The sequence below is a fragment of the Trachypithecus francoisi genome, unplaced genomic scaffold, assembly GCF_009764315.1.
Source record: "Trachypithecus francoisi isolate TF-2019V2 unplaced genomic scaffold, Tfra_2.0 Contig00223, whole genome shotgun sequence".
In the NCBI taxonomy this organism is placed as follows: Eukaryota; Metazoa; Chordata; class Mammalia; order Primates; family Cercopithecidae; genus Trachypithecus; species Trachypithecus francoisi.
In genome coordinates, this window is record NW_022680512.1 from 145152 (window position 1) to 156469 (window position 11318).

Genomic DNA, 11318 nt, shown 5'->3' on the forward strand with positions numbered 1-11318 from the left:
CTCCAGCCTGGGCGATGGAGTGAGACCTGGTCTCTCTCTCTCTCACACACACACACACACACACACACACACACACACACAAAAGCACACCACAAAGATTTGGAAAAGATAAATAGAGGATCTCACTTTGTTGCTCAGGCTAGTCTTGCACTCCTGGACTTAAGCCATCCTCCCACCTTGGCCTCCCAAAGTGTTGGAATTACAGGCCTGAGCCACACCTGCCCTGTTTTGGGGTTTTAGTATTTACTTTTTATTCTATCCCCTTTCAGAAATAGTTAGACCCTGTCTCTTCCAAAAAGCAAAAAAAGGTTTAAAATTATCTGGATGTGGAGCTGGGCACGGTGGCTCATGCCTATAATCCCAGCACTTTGGGAGGCCAAGGCGGGCGGATCACAAGGTCAGGAGATCGAGACCATCCTGGCTAACACAGTGAAACCCCATCTCTATTAAAAAAAAAAAATTACAAAAAAATTAGCCATGTGTGGTGGTGGGCACCTGTAGTCCCAGCTAATCGTGCCACTGCACTCCATCCTGGGTGACAGAGTGAGACTCTGTCTCCAAAAATAATAAATAAATAATCTAGATGTGATGGCTTATGCCTATAGTTCAGCTACTCCATAGGCTGAGGCAAAAAGGATCACTTGAGCCCACCCAGCAGTTCAGGCTGCAGTAAGCTCTGGTTGCACCACTGCACTCCAGCCTGAGTGACAGGGCAAGACCCTATCTCTAAAAAAAAGTTTTATGTCAGGATAAAAGTAGATACATAGATCATGGTGCAGGTAAGCTGGGGTAGAATGTAAAATGAAGCCAAGCAGTCAGTATCCAGAAACGTAAACCTGAATCCCTGTACATTGAATCAAGTTATATTCCAGTATAAGCTTAAGCAGGGAAGATCATCAGTTCCAAAAAGTGTAGCGTTCTTTTTTGTGTTTGTTTCTGAGACGGAGTCTTGCTCCGTAGTCTCGCTCTGTCGCCCAGGCTGGAGTGCAGTGGTGCAATCTCAGCTGATTGCAAGCTCTGCCTCCCAGGTTCATGCCATTGTCCTGCCTCCGCCTCCTGAGTAGCTGGGACTACAGGTGCCCGCCACCACATCTGGCTAATTTTTTTTTTTTTTTTTTAGTAGAGACAGGGTTTCACTGTGTTAGCCAGGATGGTCTCAATCTCCTGACCTCATCATCCACCCGCCTTGACATCCCAAAGTGCTGGGATTACAGGCGTGAGCCACTGTGCCCGGCCAATGTTCTTAAGTTAAAATAGCAATCGTGTGGATTTCCCTGGCAGTCAGATACAGGAGACACTATGATATCCTTGACAACATCCCCGTACAAAATACACTGTCTTTTATGGTCCCTCAAGTAGTTTTAAGGTGTCCTGTTATCTTAGCACTGTTTTTGACATTTGAAAATGTAAAATATGGCCAGGCATATTGGCTCATGCCTGTAACCCCAGCACTTTGGGAGGCTGGGCCAGGAGGATCACTTGAGCCCAGGAGTTCGGGACCAGCCTGGGCAACATAGTGAGACCCTGTCTCATATATATAATTTTTTTTTTTTTAAGGAAGAAAAGGAAATATGTAATATGAAACTGAAGATGAGGTCCCTCAAATGGTCAGAGGGTGTGCATCTGAGGTTAAGCTAGGAAGGCAGGGAGCTTTTGTTCTCCTTGTTCCAACAAGCTGCAAGCCAAGCACTGGTCGCCAGTGCTGCAGGATATGGCATGTCTGTCAAAATACTGTTGGCATAAGTGAGAAAAATAACAAGACTCCAAAATGTCCCCAATTTTATAAAAATGGGACCACATTATAAATGATACAAGCAAATACAGAGAGTAATGGTCAAACCCATTTCACTACATTTAATGTGACTTAATTCTTAGAAGTTTTGATGGGGGAATGTGGTGCAGAGCTCTGCACAGGCAGACATTGTGCTTTTGGGGCTTTGACATGACCACCCAATCGCTGATGGGACTGTTTGAAATCTGTTTTCTTAGCTGTGGCATAATAGCCGTTTTTGGAAAAATGGTCTCTGTATGGAATATAGTATTGTGTCACTGTATAAAAATGAGAATCCAAAAGAAGCTCTCACATGATTGGATCAGAAAATTGCCCATAACTGGCCGGGCGCGGTGGCTCAAGCCTGTAATCCCAGCACTTTGGGAGGCCGAGACGGGCGGATCACGAGGTCAGGAGATCGAGACCATCCTGGCTAATACGGTGAAACCCCGTCTCTACTAAAAAAATACAAAAAACTAGCCGGGCAACGAGGCGGGCGCCTGTAGTCCCAGCTACTCGGGAGGCTGAGACAGGAGAATGGCGTGAACCCGGGAGGCGGAGCTTGCAGTGAGCTGAGAGCCGGCCACTGCACTCCAGCCTGGGCGGCAGAGCAAGACTCCGTCTCAAAAAAAAAAAAAAAAAAAAAAAAGAAAATTGCCCATAACTATTGCTAGGAAAGTTTTTGAAATCTCTGAATTCAATGTGGTTGAATTTCTTTAGACACCTAGCCCTCTAGGTTGAAGGAAAACCAGTTTTTTAAACTTATCGTATACTTTTTTCCCTGTACTGTTTGTGAGTGGATTGCATTCATCATACTCCTCTACCCCATAATACGTTTGTATTTCCTAAGAACAAAGATAGGTAGATGGCATCAGTTGGTATTCCTATTATAGCAGTGGCAACCAAGTACCTCTGCCTTTGTGTATGTGTGAAATTGTTCTAAAGAGTGCATTTCTGGTGTATTGACATGCCTGAGACACCCCAGCGCACCTTCACAGTCCTGGAGCTAATTTTCTCCCATCTTGGCCCTAGGTATCTAAGAAAGTCCCACCACTTTGTGCTACAAAGATTCTCTCTCTCTCCCACTCAGGATGTCATTTCAGTTGAGTACCTGGTTTATACCATCTGTGTTTCATTGTGGCTGTTGAGGAAAGTTGATTAAACTGGGTTTTCCTGCCTGGATTTGATTAAGATCTGGTTCATTCAAAAGTTGCTGCCTTTGGCTTATGATACACAGCTCAGGCTTATTAGCAAGCTCTAGCAGGCGTGTGTGTCATTACTGGGGTTTTGTCCACAGCAAGCTGTTCTCATCCACTGCTGCAGGGAAAGCGAGAGCAGTAGTGAGCCTGATTGTTAGGGTTAAAATAGGAGTCAGATGACACTGGACTCTCCTGCTTCAGCCAGGACATAGTTCATTTATGGAAATGCCTAGATTAAGTCTTGTTGGACTTATGCAACGGCTTCTGTCAGGAAAGGAGTGAGATGTGCCCCTATGTGCTGGAGGGAGTATGGCTTAGCAGTGGCACAACTCCCAAAACACATTTTAACTGTCAACCAGATTTAGCATTTACTGAGTCTCTCTTGTGTGTTAGGCAATAGAGACAGCATTTAGACATACTTTAGCTTGTTTACTTTGGTTTGTTTGTTTGTTTTTTTGACAGGGTCTTACTCTGTTGCCCAGGCTGGAATGCAGTATTGTAATCATAGCTCACTGTAGCCTTGAACTCCTGGGCTCCAGCCATCCTCCCACCTCAGCCTCCCAAGTAGCTGGGACCACAGGCATGCACCACCATGCCTAATGGTTAAAAATTTTTGTAGAGATGGGTTCTTGCTATGTTTCCCAAGCTGGTCTCAAACTCCTGACCTCAAGCAGTCCTCCCACCTTGGCCTCTGAAAGTGCTGGGATTACAGGCGTGAACCACTGCGCCTGGCCTAGTTTGCTTTTTAACAATTTCAGGAGGTGTGATCAGATGCAGTGGTTAAGAGAGTGAGTTAGACAGAACTGGGTTGAAACTCCAGCCAGGCCATGTAAGTGTGATGTGACCTCAAGCAGGAGAATAGGGGGAAAGGGCATGGATTTCTGGGGACTGAATCGCTATGTCACTTCATCTCTTTACCTTGTAGGATTTTGTGGGGTGACATGAGCTGCTGTGGGGAAATCACCTGGGCCAGCGCTTGATGTCTGATAAGTGTTCGGTAAATGTTGGCTTTGTTGTCTTATATTTTCCTCAGCTTTGTAGGTGAGGGAATGGAGGCTCAGAGAAGCCTGGAGATGTATCTGGGGTTACACTTCTGACAAATGGCAGAGCTGGATCTCACCTATCGGTCTTTAGGTCTGTTTTGTGTCTTTTACAGAGTCATGAGTGTGGCACAGTCTCCAAAACACCTTTTTTTTTGTTTTTTGTTTTTTTTTTTGAGACGAGTCTCGCTCTGTTGCCCAGGCTGGAATACAGTGATGTGATCTCAGCTCACTGCAACCTCTACCTCCTGGGTTCAAGTGATTTTCTCCTGCCTCAGCCTCCCAAGTGGGTGGGACTACAGGCACTTGCCACCACACCCAGCTAATTTTTGTATTTTTAGTAGAGACGGGGTTTCACCATGTTTGCCAGACTGGTCTCAAACTCCTGACCTCAGGTGATCCACCCACCTTGGCCTCCCAAAGTGCTGGGATTATAGGCATGAGTCCCCGCACCCAGCCCCAAAACACATTTCAATTGTCAGCAGATTCAGGTGAGCGTGAGTTGTATCCAGTTTCTCTCTTGGGTAGTCTAACCATACCTGGTGTTCATTTGTGGCACTAGAGGTTATGGTATTCTTCAGGGGAAGAAAAGGATTGGTAAGGACTTGGGAACTGGATGAAAATTTGATAACAGGCTGGGAGTGAGGAGCCTAGAGCAGAAGGTTTATGGGAAACTGGAGCCCTGGTGCCTCTGAAGGTAGAACAGGGATAGTGGGTGGAAGCTCTAGAAACCATTCCTCTAGAAACTGCTCATATACAACAGGGGTGGCCCCAGAGCATAGTTATGTTTGTTTGCTTTGTGAGAGGATCTTGCTCTGTGGCCCAGGCTGGGGTGCAGTGGCTCCATCACAGTTCCCTGCAGCCTCAACCTCCCAGAACCAAGGTTCACCTCAGTTTCCCGAGTAGCTGGACTACAGGCACGTGCCACCACACCCAGCTAATTTTTGTACAGATGGGGTCTCACTGTGTTGCCCAGGCTGGTCTCAAAACTCCTGGACTCAAGTGATCCTCCCACCTTGACCTCCCAAAGTGTTGATATTACAGACATGAGCCACCACACCCGGCCCATAGTTGTTCTTTTCTCACTGAGTGTTCAAGCAGAGGCTGGGTGGCCAGTTAGCACTTGAGGAAGAGAATGAATGAGTATAAGATGGCATCTAGCCAGCCAGAAATCTGAGAGACAGCCCATCTCTCTACAACATGGGCTGACCCATTTTAAATAAATTATAGTCCTCTCCCTTTAGAAGGTTTATACAATGAGCTGCTTTTTCTGTAAACCTGGTGCTTATTGAGGTTGATGCTGGCAGATTGGTATCACCCTCCCATGCCAAGCTGGTCTCACCTTCAGTCTCCCCATTTGTCCATCCTACCGTCTATCCTTGTTGACACATTTGTCTTTCCTAAGTGCTGCCTTAACCCTATTGATCTTTCCTCTATTGACAAACTTATCTGAAGTAATGACCCTGTCCAGTGCCTGCTCTTTTCCTTGTGCAAGCTGTTGCCTCATACTCCTCCAGTAATTTCAGGCCCTTTGTGTAGGCCCTGTGGTACCAGCTCCATTTCTCAGTCCCTAGTCACCCAAGCAAGAGGGTTCTGTCTCACATTCTAGAGTATGCACTCTGGAAGGTCAGAACCACATCTGGTATATACTCATGACCTTCATGATGCCTTTGAAATCTGAGTGCCAGACAATGCAGGGGAAGACAGTTTGGACCAGCAGTTTGAAGCTGTTTTAGTTAGAGTTTAGCACCTTCAAGAGCTCTTCACATCTTTGCTGCACAGCCAGCGCTCTGAAGCTAGGCCAGCTGGTTCGAATCTGGAGTTCCCTGCATTTCTGCTGTTTGACCTTGGATAACTGCTTTGGTTTTTTTAACCTGTAAAAATGGGAGCACTCGGCTGGGCACAGTGGCTCACACCTGTAATCCTAACACTTTGGGAGGCCGAGGCGGGCAGATCACCTGAGGTCAGGAGTTCGAGACTAGCCTGACCAACCTGGTGAAACCCGCCTCTACTAAAAATACAAAATTAGCCAGGCATGGTGACGCATGCCTGTAATCCCAGCTACTCGGGAGGCTGAGGCAGGAGAATCGCTTGAATCTGGGAGGCAGAGGTTGCAGTGAGCCGAGACCGCATCATTGCACTTCAACCTGGGCAACAAGAGCGAAACTCCGTCTCAAAAAAAAAAAAAAAAAAAGGGGAGCACTCATACCTACGCTGGAGGTGTTGTGAGGACTGTTTAGGTAAAGTGCTCAGTGCAGTCCCTAGTGTACATAGTTAGTACTGATGATTGCTGTGTGATTCACCAGCTTTGTCACAATGTCAGTCTGTTTTTCTGGACTTCCCTCTCCCACCAGTCAAGGCCCTCCCCACCACTGGTGCTGTTGACTGTTAATTGATTAGCTGGTGATTTCCTTCCAGATGTCCAACATCACAGTCACATACAGAGATGGCCGAGTGGCACAGCTGGAGCAGGTGTACATCCGTGGCAGCAAAATCCGCTTTCTGATTTTGCCTGACATGCTGAAGAATGCACCTATGTTAAAGAGCATGAAAAATAAAAACCAAGGCTCAGGGGCTGGCCGAGGAAAAGCTGCTATTCTCAAGGCCCAAGGTAGGTGCTCTTCATGCACAGGTTTTAAAATATAGGTTCGTCTTGTGTCTTGTAGAAAGGGGCCCCGTTACTGCCTGGGAACAGAGAGGGCTTGACCTCTGCTCTCTCCACATCCACTGCCACCCCTTCCCCTTGCGCATGGAGAGATCCTCTGGGGCCATGAGGCTTTGCCTGGCCTTCTCTGTCTTGCTGCATCCGGAATACTGTCTTAAGTGAAAGAGTTGATGAACCTCCTATAATAAATTTCTAGGAGGACCTTTTTTTATTTTATTTTTTTGAGACAGAGTCTCGCTTTGTCACCCAGGCTGGAGTGCAGTGGTGTGATCTCAGCTCACTGCAGCCTCTGCCTCCCAGGTTCAAGCAGTTCTCCTGCCTCTGCCTTTGAAGTAGCTGAGATTACAGGTGTGCACTGCCATGCCCAGCTAATTATTTTTAATTTATTTTATTTAATTTATTTATTTTTGTATTTTTAGTAGAGATGGGATTTCACCATGTTGGTCAGGCTAGTCTCGAACTCCTGACCTCACATGATCTACCTGCCTCAGCCTCCTAAAGGACTGGGATTACCAGTGTGAGCCACCACACCCGGAGAGGCCCTTCTTTCTAGAAGTTCTGTGTGAGAGGTGTGGGACAGCTTGCCCTTGTCTAGTTTGCCGAGCACACAGCCCGGAGCAGATGAGCTGACTCCTGGAGTGTGAGAGCCGCATTTCCTAGCAAAACTGGGTCTTATGGATGGACACCCTGCATGTAGTTAGGGAGATCTGATAGTGGAGCTCCGTTTTCAGCAATAAAGCCTTCTTTTAGTACGTTCCAAAAGTGGGACTGTCCTTTTCCCATTCCCCTAGTCTGGCCTTGCTTCTTGGTTAGCCTAATTTGGTTTTATATTAGGTTCATGAAAAGTTCTGTCATGTTGATTAGATTAGGCCACAAAGTAATTGCGGCCCTTGGAAACTGTCTTAGTGTTGATAAAAAAAAAGGTTTGCAGCCAGGGAAGGCACTGGATTATCCATTGGTATCTGTAGCTGCTATACATGTTTTATGTATGTGTGAGGAAAAAAGTCAAACTGGGTTTTTCCTCTCCTCTCACAACATAACAATCAACAAAGAAGACTTCTGTGACCAAGCAAGCAGTCAGTTCCATAGTAGACACCAGCTGGGTGTCCTTCAGTTCTGACACTGTCTACCTGGAGATAGCCTGAAAAACCACAGGTTGAGGGCTCAGTCCCACAAGACTGCCCCTGCACCCCCCCACTATTATTCATAAGCACAGGCCTCCAGAACATCTGAATAGCTTCAAGTCAGAGTTCTCACTTCTCCCTCCTTGGGTTCGATTAATTGCTGGAGTAGCTCACACAATTCGGGAATCACATACTTAAGTTTACTGGTTTATAACAAAGGATATTTTATAGGCTACAAATAAACAGCCACATGAAGAGAGGCATAGGGTGAGATCTGGAAGGGTCCCAAGCACAAGAGCTTCTATCCCCATGGAGTTCTCTCCCGGCACATGGATGAGTTCTTGTTCACCTTCCTGTCAGGCTGCACGTGGTCAGCTGTCCCGAAGCTCCCCTAACCCTGTCCTCTTGGGCCTTTTAATGGGGACTTCATTGGATTGACATGGTTAAAGGATGGACAACCATGTGGAGATGCCATTAGACAAAAAGGGTGTGATCTAATACTAATAGATGGGGTGGGGAGACCCTGCAAGGCCTGTCCAGATTCTTTTTGGCCTCTCTGTGCAGCATTTGTTCCTCCAGGGTATAGGGCAGGAGCTTTCTCTGGGGTGAGGTCTTATGACCCATACTCAGATTAGGGTCTGGCCTTGGGCAGGTGAAAGGGGAACAGGAGAAGTTTCAAGAGAGAGATTCTGTCTCCCGAGTCCTGCTTCTGAGGCCTAAAGTGTCCCAACGTTATAACAAAAGACTTATCACAAGGACTATAGGAGTTACGAGCCGGGAACTATGGATGAAAGCTCGAGTTTAAAGATAAAATAGTGTGAGGGGCCGGGCACAGTGGCTCATGCCTGTAATCCCAGCACTTTGGGAGGCTGAGGTGGGCAGATCACGAGGTCAGAAGTTTGAGACCAGCCTGGCCAACTCAGTGAAACCCTGTCTCTACTAAAAATACAAAAATTAGCTGGGTGTGGTGGTGGGTCTCAGTAGTACCAGCTACTTGGGAGGCTGAGGCAGGAGAATCGCTTGAACCTGGGAGGTGGAGGTTGCAGTGAGGCAAGATTATGCCAGTACACTCCAGCCTGAGTGACAGAGCTAGACTCCATCTCAAAAAAATGAATATTTTATCTGTCCTTCAAACCCTGGCTTCTCCTAGAACCCCTGGGTTACAGAGCAGAACAGCAGTCTTATCATGCTGTTGATATGGAGAGTGTTTTCTTTTTGCTACTGTGAATTTTTTTTTTTTTTTTTGAGACTCAGTCTCCATCGCCCAGGCTGCAGTGCGGTCGCTCGATCTGAACTCACTGCGACCTCCTCCGACTCCCAGGTTCAAGTGATTCTCTTGCCTCAGCCTCCCAGGTAACTGGGATTACAGGCGCCTACCACCACGTGCAGCTAATTTTTGTGTGTTCAGTAGAGACGGGATTTTGCCAGGTTGGCCAGTCTGGTCTCGAACTTCTGACCTCAAGTGATCTGCCTGCCTTGGCCTTGCAAAGTCCCGGGGTTACAGACATGAGCCACTGTACCTAGCCTGAAATAATTCTTTTCTCAGAAAAAAATACAAAAAATAACCCTTCTCCCAGATCTAACACGTTAACACTTAAGTATATTTGTTTCAGAATTGAAAAAATGAATTTAGTGCATCTATGTTTTTTAGCTCAGCCAAGGCCAGCCCCAGGGATTTCTCTTCTGTAGCTCTCAGACCACCTTCTTTGCCCTCAGCATGCTACCTCCCAGCGTCTTGGAGAGAGCAGTGTGGGACTGGAAGGCAAGAGTGTGGTACTACCTCCTGCTCTGATGCCAGTCCCCAGCCCCTGCCCCTCCGCCTCCGTCCCCCCCTGAAATGCAGTGGCTGTCAGCTGGGTTTGGTGGCTCACATCTGTAATCCTGACACTTTGGGAGGCTGAGGTGGGCGGATCACCTGAGGTCAGGAGTTCGATAGCAGCCTGGCCAACATGGTGAAACCCTGTCTCTGCTAAAAATACTGGAAATTAGCTAGGCTTTGTGGTTGACGCCTGTAGTCCCCAGCTACTTGGGAGGCTAAGACATAAGAATCGTCTGATCCTGGGAGGTGGAGGTTTCAGTGAGCCAAGATCACGCCACTGCACTCCAGCCTGGGCGACAGAGTGGGAGTCTGTCTCAAAAAGGCGGGGGTGGCGGAAATGCCACGGCCAGGGTGATATTGGACCAGGTAAGCCTTCAGAACCCTTCTAACTGGTGTCCTAGGGCCCTGGCTACTCTGTGCTATGAGCATTCTATTGACCACACTGACCTGGCCTCCTGTTTTCTCTTCTTCCCTTTCAGTGGCTGCAAGAGGAAGAGGACGTGGAATGGGACGTGGAAACATCTTTCAAAAGCGAAGATAATTTTCTCCATTGAACAGACCTTTGCCCTTTTTTCTTTCAGGTTATCTGAGTTCACTAGTGTGGGTGCTTGTGTATATGTCCTAGGTATCTTTTGACGTCTTTCTCTTTAGATCAGGGAAAATGTTGAAGCTAAATAAATCTGGGGGGTTTTTTGTTCTGTTTTGTTTTGTTTTGTTTTTTTCCTTTGAGAAAATAAGGACTTTGTATTCATTTGGAGTTTGCTTTGGCTAAATGTTGACACCCTGGGGGGTGTCCTGGGAGAATGCCAGTACTTTGAAATAGCACAGCTATTGATGAGAGTTTAAGCTGCTGTTCCTGGCCAGTTGCAGGTTAAGCCCCAGAAGACTTCACCTTGGAGAAGCTCCGAGAACACACAGGTTGTGTCTCTTTCATCTTCAGACACGGGCACTTAGTGTGGCACTTTGTTCAGTTAACATTTGTGGAATCCTTATCAGCTCAGCTTTAACAATGCAGGTGACCCTGTCCCTTGATAAAGTCATAGGTAATTCAGGGGCCGGGCACGGTGGCCCACACATGTTACCCCAGCACTTTGAGAGACCAGGGCGGGCAGGTCACTAAGTCAGGAGTTTGAGACCAGCCTGGCCAATATGGTGAAACCCAGTGTCTACAAAAAATATAAAAATTAGCCGGGCGTGGTGGCGTGTACCTGTAGTCCCAGATACTCAGGAGGCTGAGGCAGAAGAATCAGTTGAACCTAGGAGGTGGACGTTGCAGTGAGCAGAGATTGCACCACTGCACTCCAGCCTGGGTGACAGAGCGAGACTGCATCTCAAAAAAAAAAAAAAAGTAATTCAGGGGATCCTAGTGGCCAACTTCCTCGGATCCTATACTGGCTACACAAGCAGTTTTGTGGTGATTTGGGGAAACAGATTCTTGGGAGCTTATCAGAGCATTTCAGCATTGATTGGCACATCCATAGTTTTTAGTGTAGAAAGGGTGACCAGCAGCTGGGCACAGTGGCTTGCTTCCAGCACTCTGGGAGGCTGAGGTAGAGGATTGTTTGAGAGGAGTTCAAAACCAGCCTGCGAGACATAGTGAGACCCTGTCTCTACAAAAAAGTTTAAAAATTAACTCAGCATGGTGGTGCACACCTGTAGTCCTCGCTACTTGGGAGGCTGAGGTGGGAGGATCACTTGAG

The 11318-nt window shown here is 47.2% G+C and overlaps 1 protein-coding gene across 3 annotated transcripts in view; it reads left to right on the plus strand.

Moving 5' to 3' along the window:
* SNRPD3 (small nuclear ribonucleoprotein D3 polypeptide) overlaps window positions 1-10321 on the plus strand; it is a 17204-nt gene extending 6883 nt beyond the window's left edge. For all 3 annotated transcript variants that reach the window (XM_033203252.1, XM_033203422.1, XM_033203343.1), the window contains exons 3-4: window positions 6429-6621; window positions 10098-10321. In XM_033203252.1, the coding sequence (XP_033059143.1) occupies window positions 6429-6621; window positions 10098-10159 (255 nt within the window). In that variant the 3' untranslated portion in view covers window positions 10160-10321. The remainder of the gene's footprint in view (window positions 1-6428; window positions 6622-10097) is intronic.
* Window positions 10322-11318: the final 997 nt, after the last annotated feature.